Source organism: Leucopleurus acutus, assembly GCF_964270905.1.
Source record: "Leucopleurus acutus genome assembly, chromosome: 18".
NCBI classification, from domain to species: domain Eukaryota; kingdom Metazoa; phylum Chordata; class Mammalia; order Artiodactyla; family Delphinidae; genus Leucopleurus; species Leucopleurus acutus.
This window is the reverse complement of record NC_139160.1, coordinates 11,546,507-11,567,616: the sequence shown is the minus strand read 5'-3', so window position 1 is coordinate 11,567,616 and position 21,110 is coordinate 11,546,507. Positions and strand designations below refer to the sequence as shown.

Genomic DNA, 21,110 nt, shown 5'->3' with positions numbered 1-21,110 from the left:
AGAAGTCAGTAGAATAGAAAGATTCAGGTGAATTCGGCGTGTCTCATCATTCAGTCTTAGAGACATAGGAATCCTTGGGTTTCCAGGGAGATCTTAAGTGATGAACTGGGCCAGCTATATCAATTAGTCACATCCATTCCTGTCCTGGCTAGATAAGTATCAATATGTCTAATTTTTATGACAGAATTATATCACTTCAAGATATACTGGCTGGAAACTTCAGGAATGAGTTTGGAGAAAACACACGTGAAATCACTGAACAATTTAGATTTTGTCTTTTCTCAAAGACTCTAAGCTCCACAGAGAGAGCCATGCTGTTCATCTTGTTCACTGTTGTACTCCCAGTGCCCAGGACCACTGACACAAAGTGGTCATTCAGATATTTCCTAAATGAATTGATGAAGTGGAAGAAAGAGGATTTGAAACCATCATCTAGAAAATCTAGATTCAAAATCACTTTTGTTTAATATGGGACAAAAGTGTGTTTTTTTTTTTTCTCCTGGTGGGGCAGGGTGGGAGGACCTGAATTATCTGCAGGACTGCTTCAATTTGTCACGTACTTATTGGATACCTAACCATTAGCCAAGCATCCTGTGCAGCACTGAAAGACAGCAGCAGTGAATAAGACAGACAAGAGTTAATCAGTTAGGTTCGGCAATTACGTACTCTGCCGCTTTCTGCAGCTCATCTGGCACCCTTGCTAGCCCGCAGCACGCCTACCCTACCCTACCTGAAGCGCAGCTTCTAAGAACCCGTTAGTAAGGGGCTCCCTTAGGTACACATACCCACTGTGTTGTGCCATCGGTTCACTGCAAACAGTCTGCTGCAGGTCACGGTCACCACCGCAGGGATGGTCAGGTGGGGGAGCGTGTTGGCTGCCACATGCGTTACTGGAGAATTTGATGGAAACTTCAGCACCATGATCACATCCTGCTGCATCTGATCTTTAAACATGAGTGGACTCTGTGGAAGGAAACACTGTTGAATAGAAAGGGAAGAGAGCAAAGAAAACAAAAGGAATGACACAGTTAGTGAAAGCTCGGGGGGAGGATGAAATTAACACAGGCTAGCAAGGGCAAAAACCAAGAGCCGAGCAGTCGGCACTCTGGTCTGAGAGGGTGGCACGGAGAAGCGAGCAGGGACTCCTCGAAGTCGCCGGGAGGACACCCGCTTATTAAAGACCAGCCGCAATTTAGGTACCGCCAGACGATATGAGGAGTTGGAGATACGTCCACATGATGGAGCGTAATTATTCAGTGCAGTTACAACATCAGTTTGGTGGAAAAATCAGTCAAGTCAGTTACTGACACTGTTTACATGAAATATGCAGTGAACTGATTCTTTCATTTTTTACCTGGTTGATCTGGGGTCATGGCTACAGTCTAAATAATTAAAATATCACAGCCTCCCTTGTCAGCGCTGTGTGTGCATTTCTGCTGCGGCTCTGATGACTATGGTCTCCTTCCCCTGCTGGATGGTGAGCTTCCTGAGGGATAACACTCTCTTTTCTTTTTTAATCTTTGTTTCTCAATCATCTAGCATATGACTTGATAGAAAGTAGACACTATAAGAACTACTATTTAGTACTATAAAATACTATAAACATGATTACATAAAAGACACAAAATAGGGATGCTGGGAATAACCATTATTTAGCTTTCTTGCATGTTTTGTAATTGTTCACTATTATATATACACATATATATGAATCCTCTGCTACACAAACTTAAAAAGCTTATTTTCTTTATAAACAGTTCCATGCCAATTTAGTCTCTAACAATTTCCCCTAGGAAAGTAATGAGTTCTGACTGGGCATTTCTCCAGGATAAATATTTTTATTATCATTATTAAACAGAGAAAACTAACAGGGGAATACAACTCTTCTGCCAAAGCATTTCATAAAATAAAGTGTGAGAGAGATTCTCTTGGACAGTTTATTAAAAACGCTTCATCTCAGGTGTGGAGGCTCCGCGTCTACACTGTGTCTGGGTGTTTGGATGGGAGCAGCGCATGTGGTGAAAGCCTCTTTGCTTGGCCGCACGCGAGGACCCACTTCAAGCAGCAGAGTTCATTAGTGACTAATCAAGGGGGCTGAAATGAGTTATTGCAGAGGAAAAGAAATGTTTTCAAACACACACTTTCATTTATGTGTTTCAGTAGGTGTTCGACTATCAATTCCTTGAAGGTGTAGAGGATGTATTACCTCTGTGTCGCCAGTGCTTAAGGTCGTGCCTGGCACACAGAAGGGGCTCAATACTAACTTGTTAAGTAACTGATAGAACAAATGAAAGGTGTGAACAATACTTCCGTCAGGAAATAACAACTGATACATTTGTTTACACATATATTATGGACGATGTTCAGGAGCATTTTATTCCAATACTAGGGTGTCTGGTGCCTTGATAACTGTCTAGAAACACTGATGAACTGTAATTCATTTTGCAAACAGGTTTTTACCTTCAAACTTTTTTTTTTCAGTAAAACCTTAGTGGAAAGTCACAGTTAAAAAGTGAATTCTAAAGTAGTTTCTTGGAAAAAAATTTACCTTCTTCAAATTAGATAAAGAGGGAAATGTTCACCATTTGCTAAAAACTGAAAAAAGGACTGTTTTGTTATGAAAACTGATTTTTAAAACTCAGATTAAAATGAAAAGAATATTACCTTTTCCTTTGAAAAATGAGAATAAACCTTTTAATGTAAGTAGCTGCTGTGGCTGCTGACACTAGCTACCATTTACTGAGCACTTGTATGCCAGGGGCTGGTCTAAGTACAATATTCAGTATCGAGTCATTACATTTTCAGGGTTGGTACTATTTTTACCCCCAGTTACAGATGCTGAAATGTAAACAGAGAGCTTAAATACCTCGTCCAATTCATTCATTAGTTCATGGCAAGAGACGGTGTTTGACACAAGTCTGGCTCTGAGGCCCTTATTCTTTTCTTTTTTTTTTTTTTACATCTTTATTGGAGTATAATTGCTTTACAGTGGTGTGTTAGTTTCTGCTTTATAACAAAGTGAATCAGTTATCCATATATATATGTTCCCATATCTCTTCCCTCTTGCGTCTCCCTCCCTCCCACCCTCCCTATCCCACCCCTCCAGGCGGTCACAAAGCACCGAGCTGATCTCCCCGTGCTATGCGGCTGCTTCCTTTATTCTTAACCCCTCTTCTCTAGAGCCTCCCTGAAGTGGCTGTAAATTATATTTCTTTCCTTTTCTCATGAACTACTTCCCCTACCCCACCTTGCCCAAAAAGATTAAATTAGGCAGCATCATATTGTGTTTATATTATATTTACATTCTAATTTGTAAACGTAATCTAATTTTGGTGCTGGTGTGTGTCTGTAAGCCTGTATATGTATGAAGGAGTTTATGTAGATGCATATATAGTCAGAGAGGATGGCTATTTTTGTGAATCCAAAATTGGGCTAGTTGAAGCCAAACTTAAAGGTAAGAACTCTACTCCTTTCTCTGTTTCTCCCTCGGGTAATCAGTATATACTGAGGCTGAAGAGTTAGCCAATAAAGTGAAGAGCCTTTTAAAATGCTGCTAAAAATCACTATTTTATTTGATCTATACTCAGGTCCAAAATGTTCCGCAAGCTGCTATGTCTTACCAGGTGCATGGCAGAGCTCCGAGGCGGATGTGGCTCAATAAGCAACTGAGATGGCGTTTGTCCAAAGTTCTGTATCTGTGCCTCCATGGCCTGCAGGGGAAGGAGAGTAATTGTCATAATCAATATGCATCAACGAGAGAGGTCAACACACTCTGACAACGCAAGTGTATCCCAAGTCAGCCATGAAAAAAGTCCAGAATATTCACCGGGTGCTCTTCTCTCAGGGTGCAAAATCATCCAAGTGTTAGTATTTTGTAGACAAGCTTTGCTTCTCCTTCCAAACATGCTTCCATTAACCAAGTCACTATTCTTATTTAGAAGCAGGGGTTAAATGTGGAAATGTTATCCTGTGAGTGCATGCATGCAGCTAGAGACCAAAGAACACTCTGAACACTAAATACAACACATATACCTTAATAAAGTCCTTTGTAAGAAGGAACGTATGGGGATCTCTAATGAAATAAGCTTCTGGAATCTTAATGGGAAAAAAAAGAATGAGACATAAAGTCCACTAAGGATACAAAATAAAGTCAAATAATCATGTGTTCTAATCAATTCAGAGGGCGATCAGTAGAAAGAACATTAAGACTTTCGTATAATAATCAAATATGGTAAGACTTTCACTACAAAAAATACATTTTAGTGTGCTATGCTATTCTAAGATGAATCCTGGAATATTATTTATAAGGTATGAATTCATTTCTCTCAAAAATTTCCTGAAAATTTAGAAAGAACTAACCCAAAGAGGAAATAATTCTTGGGGCATCCTGACCTATGCAATATGTCATTAAAACCTATGCAGATGGAAATATTAACGAGATTTTGTGATTTCCAATAGATAAAAATAATTCTAGATCTCAGACTGTCTGGAGTGTAAAATATGCCTTTTTTGTGTGTATGTTAAAGAGATACTCTTATAAGAGATTTAAGTATTTCTTCTATACATAAATTCTACAGGGAAAAATTTTCAATATATTAAGCTAGACTAACAGAAATATTTTTCTGAAATATTGTAAGTAGGTAACTTAAGTCAACAAGGAGAAGCACAATATTTACTATGATTATTACTCTGTTACCATGCTAATTTTCCCCCTAAAATTGTGTACACTGTGGTTGCACATAAAAGTGAAATTCGAAAGTCATTGCTGAGTGCTTGGGAGTCAGGTAAGGTGGTAGGTGGCTCTCGACACAGCACTGCTACTAATCCCGTCACTATCTACAATTCTTATTTATAAAGTCTTTAAATTTAATAATCTGTCCTCCTAGACTGCATTTCAAGAAAATGTTTATCAATAAAAATGTGAATTTTCAAATTGATTAGCAATATTAAACATGAATGCATCATTATCTGCCATATTTTAACAATTGCATAAATGGAGCTTTGGTTCTTTTACTTGTAGAGGCAACAGGACGAGTTATTAAATCTCTTTACGTGCTGTCCAGTTTTAATGTATACATTTATTTGCATGTGTCCACTCATATGCGAAGTCTGACTATTTCACTAAATTGTACTCACATAGATACCATTATACTTTATCTCCCCAATGCAAGATTTAAGATTAGAAAGGGGGGAGAGACCATTTCTGGTTAGGTTCACATTCTGAACAATAAACTCTTGAGAATTATTTGAAAATCAAAAAAAGTACTCATTGTATTGTTAAAGTTGCCCTAGTTAGAAAATGTCCAATACCTGGCTTAATGTATCATGAACTAAATCTCTCTAGCAATAGATACCATTGCTTGTGTTTTTCCTCCTCCAGATAGAGGACCAGGTTGGGGGTAGGGAGACAGAAGTAAAATCAAACACATTTAAATCTCTAGATCAGTGCCTCGCATTTAGTAGGTAGCCTTTAAATGTTCACAGAAAGAATCAATCAACAAACATGTTTTGCTTGACTTATTTTTCTGGAAGGGAAATATCAAAATTACATTAAAAAGTGTTCTGAAACAGATTTAATTTCCAGAAATCTTCTGTACGGTTCTCTTCAGGAGGTCCTGCCTCTGATCCTTTTGGACTGAGGCACAATACACACACACATACATATCTTAAATGGCTCTCAAATGGCGGCAGGGTAAATTTCAAGTTGTGCTCAATCTCACCCTTGCATTAAGACAATCGATTACCAACATTCAACATTTATTTATTTTAAGACTAAACTGAATCTCTCTTCCTGTGATCTACCTAAAGGTTCTTATTCCAGTATTTATCTTTTAGCTATTGTGTAGTCCTGCTTTCTAATAATTCCTTGCCCTCTGATTTTAAATTGCACAGGTCTTTCCGATCCTGGAAAAGCATGCTGTCTCCCCTAAGTCTATTAAAATGTTTGAAAGGGAAGTAAGCACCTACTGACTTTCCTGATTGGCTCCCCCTGTCATACGCTTTCTGTGCTCCCCCACTTTTAGGAAGTCATCAATGTCTTCCTTTTCATTAAGAAGGGAGGTACTACTGCTGACTATTGTTATTGGGCAAATGGATATTTGTTATATTATTATATGTTATATTATTCTCTCTACTTTTGTATATGTTTGAAGACTTTGATTTTTTAAAAAAGTGATGCTGACAAGGAGAAAGATATTGTTTTCCATGTGAGGTTGGGCTTTGAACAGAGATACAAATAAAACTACTGTAGAGCAGAAAAGGAAAAAAAAAAACTGATAAATTTTTATGGCTTCATCTCTCTGTTACCAGCTCATATTTTTGATTGCCTATTTAATTTTTTAAACATATTAAATCCTTTTAGAAATTAAAAAAAAAAAGAGGTACTTTGTATGGGTGCATGCCCGGAGATATACACAACCCATTCTGCAACCTATGACGCACAGCAACTGAGTAGTTGTTATGATGGAGGAGAAAATGCCTCCCTTCATGCTAACCTTGGGCAGGGTTCTAAATCCTTCCCAGAAATCCTTCCTAAATCATAATCAATGTCCTCCATATTCTCACAGCATATTTTCCCCTTTATCATGGAATTCAACACATAATTCCTTACGTGTGTCTGTTTGCTCAGACTGTGAATCTCTGCAGGTCAGGGCTGTGATTTCGTCCTACAGAGTCAAAAATGTTTGAATACAGAAGTGGGGAAATGGTAGGGTATTTGGGTAAAACTGAAAGGTAGTCTGAAAAGAGGAAAGCACAGTAGCAGAGAAAACTTCAGAGTTCTTTTCTCTTACAATTCAATACCACAAAAACAATTCAGTTAACGAACATTTGTTGAATATTTACTTCACACCAAGGGATATAAAATCAGACAGCAGACTGCCCTCCAGAAGTTTTCAGCCCATAAGGACATGAGATGAGGACATCAGGGCACACGGTAGGTAGGACCATGGGGGAGGCCAGCCCAAAGGGCCAGGGAGCCCGGAGGAGTAATGGACTGAAACTCAGGTGGAGAATGGGGGAGGAAGAGCAGGGCTGTTAGGAAAGGGACTTCCAGAAAAAGAACATGAGCTAAGGTTTGAAGGTTAAGTAGAAATTAGCTGGATAACACCATAAAACGAGTTTTTGCTATATGGAATTTTTTGTCATATAGTGGAATTTTTCCATTAATACAATTTTTCCAAATATATCAAGTAAAAAAACCTAAACAACTACTTACAGTTAATTATAAGGTGGATTCTTTCTATATTATCAGAAATGGTATCTTAGAAAATTCTACATATTTCTATTTCTCTATATATTGTTCTGCATGGGTCAGAGAGACTTAATGTTATTCATAAAACATATATTTATTGAGTACCTACTAGTACCTGGTACCCTTCTACAGATCTCTGATACTCATCAAACAAAACAGATAGAGATTCCTGCTCTTGTAGAGGTTGCATTCTAGCCAGGATGCCATAGGGGCTTACATTCAGCCAGATGTCACACAACGGCATCCCATGGGCTAGATTCAGCTCACAGACACGGTTTCTATTTGAGCCAACATTTATAGGTTGGGAAATTTCATACAGTAATTTGGATTTTCTGGCTTCTCTCAGAAAAAATCAGAAGATCTGACATTACCTCATTAGCATTCCTTCATGGCAACACTCGTCAGGAGCACAGACTCGTTTTTAACACCCACCACTCATGTGACCCATGCATGCACTGCCATCTGGCCAGCTTCACTAGTTTATTCCCTGTCTGACCTCTATAGACATCAGCATTTGTGAATCCTTTTAAAATCTAATACCAAAACTTTAGTTTGAGTTACAAGAAATCTATTGCTTTATGTATCTATTGCACTTTCCAGTGAAGAAAGGATGAACTAACATTGTATGTGGGAGCTCATGAGTTGTAAACCTTGGGAAGTAAGTCTGTAAACCTAACTCGCTTCACTGAATCTAAGATGTTATCCATTATTGAAGCATCATTATTTTATATATGATGAAGAAGTACAAAATGATGCCAATTAAACGATGATGCACCGTTGAAGGTAAGTAAGACACACTGTGATTTGGATTTTGAGATACAACAATGATGTACATCTTAGAATCAATAAGTTACAGTAACTTTTTACATATAATAGTCACCGATATTATAAGTCTTACATATTTCATACAAATCTAACATAAGTAATAGGCTTTAAACACTAGATTTTAAAACATGTGACTGACAAAACCTTTGCTGATTTATAAAAGGAAAGACTATGTATTCATTGGTGGACAGCTCTTTGGTGGGATAACATGAAAATATGGAGCTGCTTATACTTACATAATAACATTAGGCCTTTGCGATTGCTGAACTTGCTATCTATTTTTTTTTGAGGTTCAAGGAAGACAAATTCATAAAGTATACTAATCCTAGGTGTATAGGTTGATAAATGTGTGCATGTGTGTGTGTATGTGTGTGTGTGTATTTTCTCCCCTTATAACCACCACCCAGATCAAGACAGGGCTTTGGAATGAAATGGGCAGGTCCATATCTTGATCTGAGCAGCAGCTCCATGGGAGTACATAGATTCCCTCTTTCCCCTCCCAGCCGATTCTTCCCACTCCTCAACGTCTGCCAAGCTGATCACTATTTTGATGTTTATCATCACTGACTATTTTTTCTGTTCTTGAACTTTGATGAATGGAATCGTAAAATATATATTTTTGTGTCTACCCTTTTTTTTTTTGGGTTAACATAAAGTCTGTGACATACTTCCTTGTTGTTGTGTGTCAACGGTTTTTTTTTTTTTTTGCTATTTAGTATTCCATTGTATTAATCTTCCACAATATATCAATTCTCCTGTTGATGGACATTTGGGTTGTTAACAGTTCCAGGTTATTATGAATAAAATTGCTTAGAAAATACTTGTACATATCTTTCGAGGGAGGTGAGTAGTTATTTCTGCTGGGTGTATACCTAGGTATGGGGTTGCTGAGTCATAGGGTAGGAATGTTTAGTTTTACTGCTAAATTGTTCTCCAAAGTGGTTGTGTTGATTTTGAGTATTTGTAAGCGTTTGTGAACGCAGAATGCAAAGGTCAAGTTGTAAATAGACCAATGATTTAGACTATGTGGACTTTTAGGGCACTGATATGCTGAAACTCTTACATGTCAAACTCATTTGTGTCTGATAATTATTATAAAGAATACTACTTTACTTCTTCACCAGGAAGTTTTCAGAGAGAAAGTTAGTCAAGAGATTTAAATTTTAATTGTGTCGATTCTTGCTTATTCTTATAAAAATTATTCTGTGAATATTTAATTAAAGCCGTCATCATGTATTTAGCATTTATTTTTCTTCCCAGCTAAAATCTGTCAAGAAACAGGTAGGTGAAGGGAGGGAGGGATAAATTAGGAGTTTGGGATTAACAGATACACACTACTACGTATAAAATAGATAAACAACAGGCCCTACTGTATAGCACAGGGAACTATGTTCAGTATCTTATAATAACCTATAATGGAAAAGAATCTGAAAAAATATATACATGTATATATAACTGGATCACTTTGCTATATACCTGAAACTAATACAACATTATAAATCAACTATACTTCAATTTAAAAAAAAAGGAAAAGAAATAGGTAGGTTATAAAATTAGAGGGGGAAAAAAAGACTTTTTTTTTTAACACCTTGGAGGAAGTTCCAAAACACAGAATTTTGCAGGGGAAGGCAGAGAAGTGAAGAAAATGTGAAGTGAATTATGCTTAGGAGAACAATATAAGCATATTTGAACAGTACATGCAATTTTCAGATTTCATACACATATATGACACACAACTCAGTTTCACCTGCTTATATGTAATATAAAGCTCCTACTAGGGAAAGTTCCCATTAGGGACAGTTTCCCTTTTGTCCCTTCCCTACCTTCTGATTGTCCCCTTCCTTAGCCTTGTTAGGCTCGCTTTGAAAAATCCTCCAGGACCCACCTGCCAAGTTACAAAATTACCCACGCCTTCATTCAGCTCTCCTTTTTCTCACTTATTCTCAAGGAGCTCTCTCTAGTTTTTCATCTTCCCCACAGGTCAGGGGCACTGTGTATGGCTGTGTCATTGATGTCACATACAAAGGTGCCCAGTTGGGGGACAAATGAGTGATAGAATCAACCCTAATTGCCAGAGGAAGGAGCACCTTTTGTAATTATCCTTCTAAAGAGGGTGGCTTTTTACATTTGCACAAACAGGCCATATGTGTTCGCAATGGCTCTGACATACGCCTTATTTCTTTGACCTGCTGCAGCTCTTGTTTAATTGCTTTTTTTCCCCCCCGCTTCTTACCTTCCCTCCCAAGAAAGTTCTACCTCCTCTATGAACAAAGACACAAGTTTGGGATTAAATTCTCAGAAAAGGAAGTGAACATGCTGTGGTGTATGTGTGTTATATGTATGCCTATTAATACAAAAGACTTCACAGCCAAGGTAAAGTAAATGTGGTGACAGCCAAGTCATAGTTTAGAACGATGTTCAAATTAATGATCAATTCAAAGTATTCTAAAAGACAGAAATGAGGTGAACAAGTGTGCTTTCTCCTTCCCTCTGTGTTAGACTAGTTATCTATTTACACCTTCCCTTGTATGCACAAGCTAAAAACTTGATTAACGTCCTCTTTTCCTCAATGCAGGTGAATTTAGCCCAGATACATTTTTCTCCCATAGAATCTTTACAACTTCTAGTCTTTTTTTGCAAATGTAATTTAGTATTGCTTTTCAGATGAAATGCCATCAGGTCTAAGTGCCATGAGAGAGACAGTGTGAGGAAGCTAATAAGGTAGGCTGTCAAATGACCTATTTCATCCAATTCTCTTGGTCTGTACAATCTTTTAAACGGTTTTCCAAAAAATCGGCATTTTATAAAGTACTACAGGCTATGCTATCCACAATGCAAAATATCAGACTATGTCCAAATTACCAGTCAATTATCGACAAGTTTCAGAAAATTGAAGAAAAAAAATAGTAAAAGCTTGGGAACACACAGAAAGATTTTCAAAAAAAATTTCCTTAGTACTGTGTGTATCTCTGTGTACAGCTCTTACTTAGAATGATTTTACTTTAACGCTCGAGAGTGGATATTCTTTTTTTTTTGTTTGACCAGAAAATACAACTTTGACATACAGTTAAAAATATATGTGATTTTTATCCCTTCTGTTCTACCTCCAATTCTACCAATTCTATATCAAATAGGAAAAAATATGGAATCTTGAGAAGTCTGAAATAATAAAAAGAAAGATTGCTTAATGGCAGAATGTATTTTAAGTGATAAGCTTTTGCTTCTGGTTTATTATTGTAATAAAACGAGATCATATAAAGCATTACTTTTTAATGCTGGAAAAGCAGGAGCAAAATAAATCAAGCAAATGCTACCTGAACTTTATTATTTCTTGCCTTATAAACATTTAACTATATAAAAAATTAAAATGCTATTTTATATTCAACTGCTTCTAGTTTTTCATAGAAACTACAAAATAAAAGAACCAAGGTGTTTCCTTTGTTTTAACAATTGACTGCATTAAGGCTAAGCCTATACTAGCAAAATTATGAGAATATTTAAACAAATATTTGGTGACTCAAGTAAAAAAGAACCACATTTGCTTTAATTATCAGACTATGTTAGATGATATTTGAGGAAGGGGGTTTCTAGTTTGCTCATTTATCTGCCTCAGTGCTTGGTTTTATTCTTTTGGTATAAAACTAAAAAAAAGAAAGGAGACATCCTCCTGCTGATTCCTATTTCCTCCTTGGAATGATGAATTATAAGGATATTACATAATTGACTTAACAAATGAATGTGAAAAAACAAGCACCATATCCTCTAGACAGAAAAAGCTCTGTCTAGAACATTAAAAAAAAAAAAAATTAGGTCAGTGCCAGTGGTGGCAAGCTCACTCAATTTTTCTACTTAAAAATAAGTCAGGTCAGGTAGAAAAAGTAGACGTATTTTAATGTAGCAGGTAGTGGTTTTCCTCCCCTGGATGCCTTATATACTCCTCATAGAGTGGTGACTAACTCAGGGGAACAGAGAAGTGAGCTGGATCAGCATCCTTGCCCCTGGGAGATGGTCTCCAGGGACTGCATCACTGGTACTCCCTTGCTCTCTGGCTTCCCACTGGTTTAGCCACTGAGAAGTCAGGACAAAAGATAGGAAGGCGAAGTATTTATTCTATGTTCCCTCATTGCCAAGTCCTAGTTTGGCAGTGGCTGGGTTGCATTTCTCTACCTAACGCCACAGATCCTGATGGGTGACCACCCACCTAGGGCTACTTCCCCTGCCAGGCTCTGGCAATAGCCCCCTGCCCCTATACCCTCAGGCCTAGGTGCGGTACCCAGATGTTAATCCCTGGAGGCTTCTCCTTCCCTTGGTCATCCACTTTATCCTGCCCCATATTTTTGTAAATAGGACTATTATTAAACTCTTCATTATCCCTTTAAAATTTGTTAGAATTTTGGTAATATTTATCACATAAAATTTTACAACATAAAATTTACCATCTTAACCATTTTTAAGTGTACAGTTCAGTAGTGTTAAATACATTCATATTATTGTGCAACCAATCTCTAGAACTCTCTTTATCTTGAAAAACTGAAGCTCTGTACCCATAAGACAACTGCTCATTTCACCTTCCCCCAGACCCCAGAAACCACCCTTCTGCTTTCTGTCTCTATGACTTTGACTATTCTAGGGACCTGGAATCATATAGTAATTTGTCTTGTTGTGACAGGCTTATTTCACTTAGCATAACATCCTCAAGGTTCATCCCTGTTACAGCATGTGACAGAATTTCCTTCCTTTTTAAGGTGAAATAATATTCCACTATCTGTTTATGCCATATTTTTTTATCCATTCATCTGCTGATGGACCCTTGGGTTGCTTCTACCCTTTGGCTATTGTGAATAATGCTGCTGTGAACATGGGTGTACAAATACTTCTTTGAAATCTTGCTTTCAATTCTTCTGCATATATAACCAGGAGTGAAATTGCTAGATCGTATGGTAGGTCTCTTTTTAAGTTTTTGAGGAACCTCCATACTGTTTTCCAGAGAGGCTGCACCATTTTACATTCTTACAGTAGTGTACAAAGGTTCCAGTTTCTCCACATCCTTGCCAACACTTGCTATTGTCTGTTTGTTTGTTTGACAGTATCCAACCTAATGGGTGTGAGGTGGTACCTCACTGGGGTTTTGATTTGCATTTCCCTAATGATTAGTGATGTTGAGAATCTTTCCCTGTTCTTCCTGACCATTTGGATATCTTTTTTGGGGTCTTCATTATCCCTTTGAAAGGGTAATGTGCTGAGATCCTGACTGATACAACTAGGATTGGTATTAGGTATAATATATAAAAAAATGCTGGTTAGCTTTTCCTTCATTTCCAGGTAGGACTGACAAAAAGGTGATTACATCTAAGCAAGAGACATTTTCGTAGAGGATTTAGAATATCTGGGGGATAAACACTGTCATAAGCTTCTTGGGGGAGGCCATGGAGTCTTTTTACAGTCTATACTTGTTAATCCTCAAAAAAAGAAAAAAGAAACTAAAACACTCTGTTCTGGATGATTTAGAGACTGACCTACCTGGAAGCAAGGGTTTTAGCAGATGATATCTTAAGGATGTTTCCAGGTTTTTGGTTCTTTGCCCACTTTTGGGTTGATCATTCAATAGTACTTAGTAGAAGACTCAGCCCAGAAATGCTTAATGATATGTGAGAGGAAACAGTACAATATCCCTGCCAAATTCTCCCTCGATGAATAAATTTATATAAAGCAAACTCTATGCTGGCTGATTCAGGAAATGGAGGAGGGAAGGAGGTTGAGGAGAGGGTGGTGGTGGAGGGGGAGGGAGGGAGGGAGAGAAGCAGTAGTACAGGTGGTGACCTTTCTTCACTACATGGAATAAGTTCACTTGGAGTGTCTGATTATGGAAAGAAAATAATAAAGTTGAAATAGATTTATTTGGTATGCGGGAAGATATCAAGACAAAGGTTCACCAGGTGCTGGTATAAACATTACAAAATGAAATCATTCACTTTTATTAAACTAAATTCAAATTAAAAATAGTATTGCATGTATTTGGCAGAACAAAATGCTCTTCTTTGATTTTGACATAAATGGGAAACAGTAATTTAGATATACTATATTGAGATCAAATGGCTTTAAATAGGCTCATTATCAATATGTTTAAAACACTTAAAAATGAGTCCTAAACATCTAACTGAAATGTTTATGTACTTAGCTTGAGTAATATCCACTTCAACAAACTGAAGCATGCAATATGTTTTGAATAATTGTTAATTTATGCTAAGGTAACAACTGTGTAATATAACTGAAATCTATGTTAATAGAAGATAAGGAAAGCCCTTCCAGCTATTTCTATTACAAACAGCAGGCTGCAATTTTCACCCTTCTTCCTTGTGTAAAATATGACTTTAGATGCTTGTAAAAGCATTTTCTGTTAATTTCTGAAAATCAATAATTCATTCTCAGCACCACACAATAAAAATAACACGAGGGGAAAAAGCACATCTCACATAAATGACACACATCCCTCTTTGACTAACTGAATTATTTATGCTTCTCTGTGGATGATTGATGACCATGGACTAGCTAAGGATTGCAGTAATTGGGAGAAAAGATAAACCTAAATTAAAGATTCATTCACTTATCAAAATTAAATGTGTCATTAATTTCCTTGATACTAATTTCTATATAGAAACTTTATTCATTGAATCATCTCAATGCATGCCTTGTTGCTGTGGATGAGAAGCACATTAACAGATATATTTGAACTTATACTCTTACTAGTTTTAGGGATCATAATATTCTTGTTGTTTCCAAAATGACTCTTTAAATGTTAAATAATACCTAATGTGTATTTTCACTCCGATAATTTAAAATGTAGGGTTTTTCTTTCTATTTTAATTTGGCTTTTGAATTTGTTAACATTTCTAGCTCAGCAAAATTTCTAGTAATTATAGGGGAGAAAATTAAGATGGTTTAAGAAATCTTTATCAGCCCTTTTGTTGATCATTTGTTGCCATCACATCTCAGAATAATTGCCTAGGAGAAGAACCCTGAACCTCCTTCATCTGAAGACAATTGGGCATCACGGCACCAGTAAATAGACAATATTGTGCTACAACCCACTCAAGCGATGCAGGAGGGGGTGTTGTTATCCCTTGTCAGATCAAAGAAAGAAGTCAGAAATGGGGGAAGGAAAGAGGGATAACAAATTCACAGAAAGAATAAGCAGTGATTGTAGAGGCCATCAATGTTGTCGCTATAAATACCTTCATTTACATCATCAAGATGAAAAGTGGGTTAATTTTTTTCCTTATGAATTTTATGAGTTCATCTTCTAGGAAAGCCAGCATTGCAGATGTTTTGGTTAAAGACACATCTGTCTTCTTGGTTCTTGACAGCCCTATCATGTCAGTTCTCTGTAGTAGCAAGGAATGTTTCAGCAAGAAAATATAGTGAAAACTGAAGTGATCTATTCTACTTCCTATGGGCATATTTTCACCATAGCAGATCCAAAGGACTACTATGTTATCCCTGTCAGATCAAAGAAAGAGATAAATCAAGAAAATATAGCCTAAGATTAAGAAATCTTAGTAACAGAAAATCAGACTAAAAATACCACATTTTTATGACTACTGTTAACATTAAAATGTATTCAATGTTTTGATATTCCCAGCATAAATAGATAAATGAGTAGATATGTATAAATAAATAAATGTTGCATTGCCCATATGTTCTAATAATTTTCCAGCAAAACAGTCTTTTATGGTAGGCTTATGTGTATACCTTTCACGGTCAAAGAGAAGTCATTTAAAACATTTTTCAACTTGGCAGTGTCGACTATAGATATGACGGTATAGAGAAATAAATTATTAAAACAGAAGTTCTTCCAAGATACTTCATTTAATTATGTTTTAGGGTAGTAATAATCAATGTCATGGTAGTGCTTTATACTTTACAAAGTATTTTTACATATCTTTTCTCATATGATCCTCAAATACAGTCCTATGAGGTAGATATCATTTCTGTTACCATATTTTAGGTGGTTAAACAAAGGTCCATTAAAGTGACTTACTTATGTCACTCAAATAATAATGTTGGAGCTGTGATATAACCTATTATCTGATTTCCATCTTTCCACCATCTTTTATTGACTGCTAGGTACTACAGAATCATACTCTGAGGCAGATAGGCTGAGTAATTATATCCATGACGGTAAGAGTGATAATTTTTAAAAACAATTTTAGAATAAAATATTTTTCACTCATCGTAAGAGTACAGTAAATAATTGTTGTGGCATTTAATTTGTAATCTCTACTAACCAACTATTAACTATGGCATAATCTCCTAGTGCCTTTGGAACTCTCAGAAATTGATAAAATGTATGTTTTCTGGAAAGTGATTAGAACAAATGATCCAAAAAAATGACTGATAAAGATTTCTTAAAGCTACCTTAAAATTTTCCCTATAGTTACTGGAAGTTTTACTGAGTTGAAAGTTTTAACAAATTCAAAAGCATAAACGAAATAGAAAGAAAACCTTACAGCTTAAATTAGTAAAATGGAAATGCACATTAAAAGTCCCCTAGATTTAAAGAAATTATTTTAGAAGTAAGAAGAATATCATCTCTAAAGCTAAGTAAGTGTTCTGTTGTTTTAAAATTCCTAGAGAATTTTTTTTCAAAATAAACCTGTTTGAACATTCTCCCTGGATATTCTGAGATACACTCTAGATGGAGGAGGGGGGAATGGAGAGTGGATGGGGCTAGATGGATATGGTATGTGTATCTGAAAATAGTAAAGGGGGGTGGCGATAGGATATTGGTGGAATAAGAGGTAAAATTTTTGAAACTGGGTGATAAGAACACCCAGAGGATTTGTTGCATCATTCTCTCTACTTCTGTAGGAAAAAAAAAAAAGAAAAAAGAAAAAAGCTTTCCAGATGATGCTAACACACCTTTAGTAGAGCAGTGCTTCTTACACTGTAATGTCTCAAATAGGTCACCCAAGGATTTCCTTAAATGCATATGCTGATTTACTAGGTCAGGGAGGCCTGAGAGTAGAGTCTGAAGTTCTAACAGGTTCCCAGGTGACGCTGATACTGTTGGTCTATGGACCATATTTGAGTAGCAAGGAGTTAGAAAACCATGGGACCAGACACTTAACAAACCAGAATAGCTTATTCCCCAAGCAGGCCATAGGATGAAGTTCTTGGCCATCATTTGGTAAGTAGAAATATAAAGCAAATCACATAATTTTTATTAATATGTAAGAATGGATAAGAAAGATATTCAGTATCATGCTTAAAAAATACTGCTCAAATAGTCAGATGAGCTCATCTATGAAAAAAAGTGTCTAGAAGATTATGATAAAAACTAAGACTTAAGACAATTTAAATAATATCTAATATCCAACAGATCTAGTGTTTACATATTACGAAGAGCTTTGTACCAGAACGGTTCTGTCATGTTTCTGCCCAGAGGCTGTCATGATAAAGTTTATTATCAATTACTGCTGTACAAGTATAAAATAAGTTAAGCTGTCATATTTTTCTCAGCCAGAGATCCTAAACTGTCAAAGAATGTCAATTTTAAATCTGACATAGAGAAGAAAATTATCTGTTATTCTGACCTCTAATTTCTTGACATTTTAATGCCATAATTGCTGTGGTTAGTGCTGCTTCATGATTTCACCTGTCAAGGAAGAATGAATCAATAACCTCAAGCCATTTCTCAAATTTTAGCACTAACTTCAAAGCTCAAAGTTCTAGGCAGATTATGGGATATATATATATGTGTGTATATATATATATATTTTTTTTTTTTACAAAAGGGACATATGTAGATTTTTGTATATTAAATGTTTCCTCTTTAAATCAGTGTTTGATTAAGGCATTAAAAAATCATCTTCCTTAGGCTAGTTGGAGTTTAGTATAACTGTAGCTTTCCTTTTTACCTTTGTGAAATATAATGATCTTCACATTTAAAAAATACTAAGATAAACATTATCAAATAAAAGGAATGCACCGAGCTCAATAGAAGGCTTAACATTTTGAACACTATTTTTTCCAAGAGCCTCTGTCTGACCATTTAGGTGGGCAGCAACTCTCTCAAGTCACAGCACCGCAGAGCAGACCTCTGGGAGCTCAACGCTGATGCTCTGATGGAAGGTGGTGTGCTTTGCACAGCACCTCCTCACAGGGGGAGTGTAAATGCAAAGGGGAATAAATGACCAGGAGATACTGACTACGCTATACTTCATTCCACTTATCCACAGGGCGCTTTCTTGTGACAACAGATGCTAGATGCTTCTATGCTGGCAAACGTATGTTCTGTACTATTCCTCCTTTGCAGAGAAAGCAATGGAGGAAGAGGGACATTAAATGACTTGGCCACATTAGGAAGCTCACAGGATTTAAGTGGGTTCTCACCTTTTGCAGGTTCTTACCTGTTAATGCAGAACTTTTTTGTATGGAAATATGTTAGTCGTGGGGTAGAGGAGGTAAGGGTGGGGAGTGGGGAGAGGGACGGTTAACTCATGTTCCTTGGAAGGTCATTTAATCTGTTATGTCTACAATGTACTAAGTGGTTACCTAGTGGTCTTAAGGACCACTTAAGTATCTTCCTAAGCAATCTTGAGTTGACATAGGGCCACTGGGTCAGTGTGAATGCCTCTGCTGGTATGTGCTTGAGCCCATGCTGCCTGGCGGAAGGAAGGTAACAGCGTTCCAGGTATGCGCTCCCTCACCTAGCATTCTGAGAACTGACAGAAGAGTTTCTGGGTGAGAGACATGGGTGAGGGGCTTGGGGAGGGAGGACATATATGCCACAGAACGACTCTGGGAGTTTCTCTAATGGAACCTCAGCATTCAGCAATTATGCCCTCAGACTGGGAATGCTGGAAGGAGAGTCCTGGAGTAAGGCACTCCCAGTCTGCATCACTGTGAGGTAATCAGGAGCTGTAATGTATTATTGTTCAGATTGCCTATATAATGACAAACGTTGTGGCTGAACCGCTCCTCTCCAACAGAATATTTTTTTAATTATGCGTTTTCATGTAATGTTTCATTAGGAATTTCTAGAGTTTGACAATTATACATAGTTTTTATTACTGTCCAAAGCAATGGTGTGCTATTTTGTAGAAGCAGGTATTTTTATAAGATTCGAGTAATAAACACTATATCCGTGTAAAGAAAGTCTCAATCCTAATTCCATTTTCTTTCTATTCTCTCATTTATCTCTTTATTTACTGTCATTTAAATATGAAAGATCTGCTATTTTCAGTCAATTTTAATGCTGCCTTGCACTTTCATTATGTACAATATGCTTAAAATATTTTTATTTTGCCCAAGAGGATTAACTTGTAACTTTCTTTATAAGGACAGCATGTTATAATGGACAAAAATGTATGCTAAAATATTCAGGAGCAAAAATGTCTATGATATTTAAAAGTCAAAAAACCATTTGGAGTTGGTCTTGGAATAAAAGGATAAGCTATTCCAATTATTTTCTTTTTTATCTGATTCTAAAGGTATTGGTTCTGAAAGGAGAATATAGTTGGTAAGATGTTTATAAAACTGGACCATGTGTTAAACAAAGGTGTATTGTTAAGAGAATAATTAAGCTCAGAATTAGAATCCCCAGTTGTGTACAAACTAATCACATTATTTCGTAGAGAAAATCCCTTATTTCACCAACTAATTTTATAATATCTGGCTCCTCTCTCATTCATTCATTCTCTGTCCCTATCTCTTTCTTCCAGCTTCAGGCAATAATCCCATTTCCTTGTGCACACAACATGGTATAACACTGCACCTAATAATATGCTTGCAATGTGTTCTCCAAATATTTAGCCCTAAGGATCCAATGATCAATGATCATGAGGCTCTTCTCTTCCCTTTCCTCTTCTCTGCTTGAAGCCATACAAATGGAGTCATTTTGTTTTTATAGACGTCTGTAGGAAATACCTTTATGGATGTAAATTTTTCTTTTAGAGCTTTATTTCCCAAATCTACGAGTTTTCCACCTCTAAAATTAAAACTAAGAAAATAAAAAAGCATTCCACTGACTGGAAATGGAGAAGTGATTACTTTTTTTGCATAAAGCAGATGGCAGATATCTGGTAGAATGGAAGACTGGGATACAGCTTCCTTGAAGCAAGACTCATCTAGCAGCTGTTGCATCTTCACTCTTTTCACCTATCTGAAATAATTCTGTGCAACGTTGAAATGATTTAAATAATATATTTGATGAATATTTTCATAAAAAATAATTATACACATACTATAGTACATAATTCCCAAATGTTAGCTATAAAATTTCAGGGTGAGAACACACAGGAGTAAGATACTATAACCTCCTCTATTTTACTGATGCACTTTTGAGAACATATAGGAATAAAATATTGTAACCTTACCTATTTTTTATTGATGCATTTTTTAAGTATTCTGTCTAGAAGACTGTAATTCTGCTTTTATTAAAAAACAGATACTGGCAGATTATTTTAATGTGAACTATTCATATTTAAATACTCAACTAGGTTTCATTAATTAATAACACACATAAGGCATTAAGCATTTTAGTGAAGATGCTGAAGTAAAACAAACAAAATAGGAATATTGAAGTGTATTGTACATATCTGCATTTCAAAAAGGAACTACATGGTGGTCTCATTACTTGTTTTTGACATATAACACTCACTTTTCCACATCTGTCAGGAACCTGAAATCTATGTTTTCTAAAAATTTACATTGAAAGGAAATTTATACAGAAAGAGATGCAAAGCCACATTTCTGCTGAAGGGATGACAGAAATTTTCATAACAATATTCAACTTATTACCTACCTCCCTCAGCACAGGGTCAGTGATACTGTCCAGGTTCACAGAGCCTTCATAGGTTAAGTAGTGAAAAAGATTTAGAGCCCGGACTGCTTCTGGTCCTCGCTGCTTGTAGCCAAATATAAGGTCAATCCACTGATGGAGTTGGCAAGAAACAAATTCACTTTCCAGGGCCTGAAATCAGTCAAGACAGAAATAAGACACCATGCAAATTTCCCTTTCTCTTACTTTGAAATA

The 21,110-nt window shown here is 36.4% G+C and overlaps 1 protein-coding gene across 3 annotated transcripts in view; it reads right to left on the bottom strand.

Moving 5' to 3' along the window:
• The window catches only part of NBEA (neurobeachin), a gene marked incomplete at its 5' end in the record, with an annotated part of 627,381 nt that overhangs the window by 18,025 nt on the left and 588,246 nt on the right, over positions 1-21,110 (bottom strand). For 2 of the 3 annotated variants that reach the window (XM_082859302.1, XM_082859301.1), the window contains 4 exons: positions 786-978; positions 3,618-3,707; positions 4,030-4,092; positions 20,880-21,047. In XM_082859302.1, the coding sequence (XP_082715428.1) occupies positions 786-978; positions 3,618-3,707; positions 4,030-4,092; positions 20,880-21,047 (514 nt within the window). The remainder of the gene's footprint in view (positions 1-785; positions 979-3,617; positions 3,708-4,029; positions 4,093-20,879; positions 21,048-21,110) is intronic. The other variant, XM_082859303.1, reaches the window with a different exon arrangement.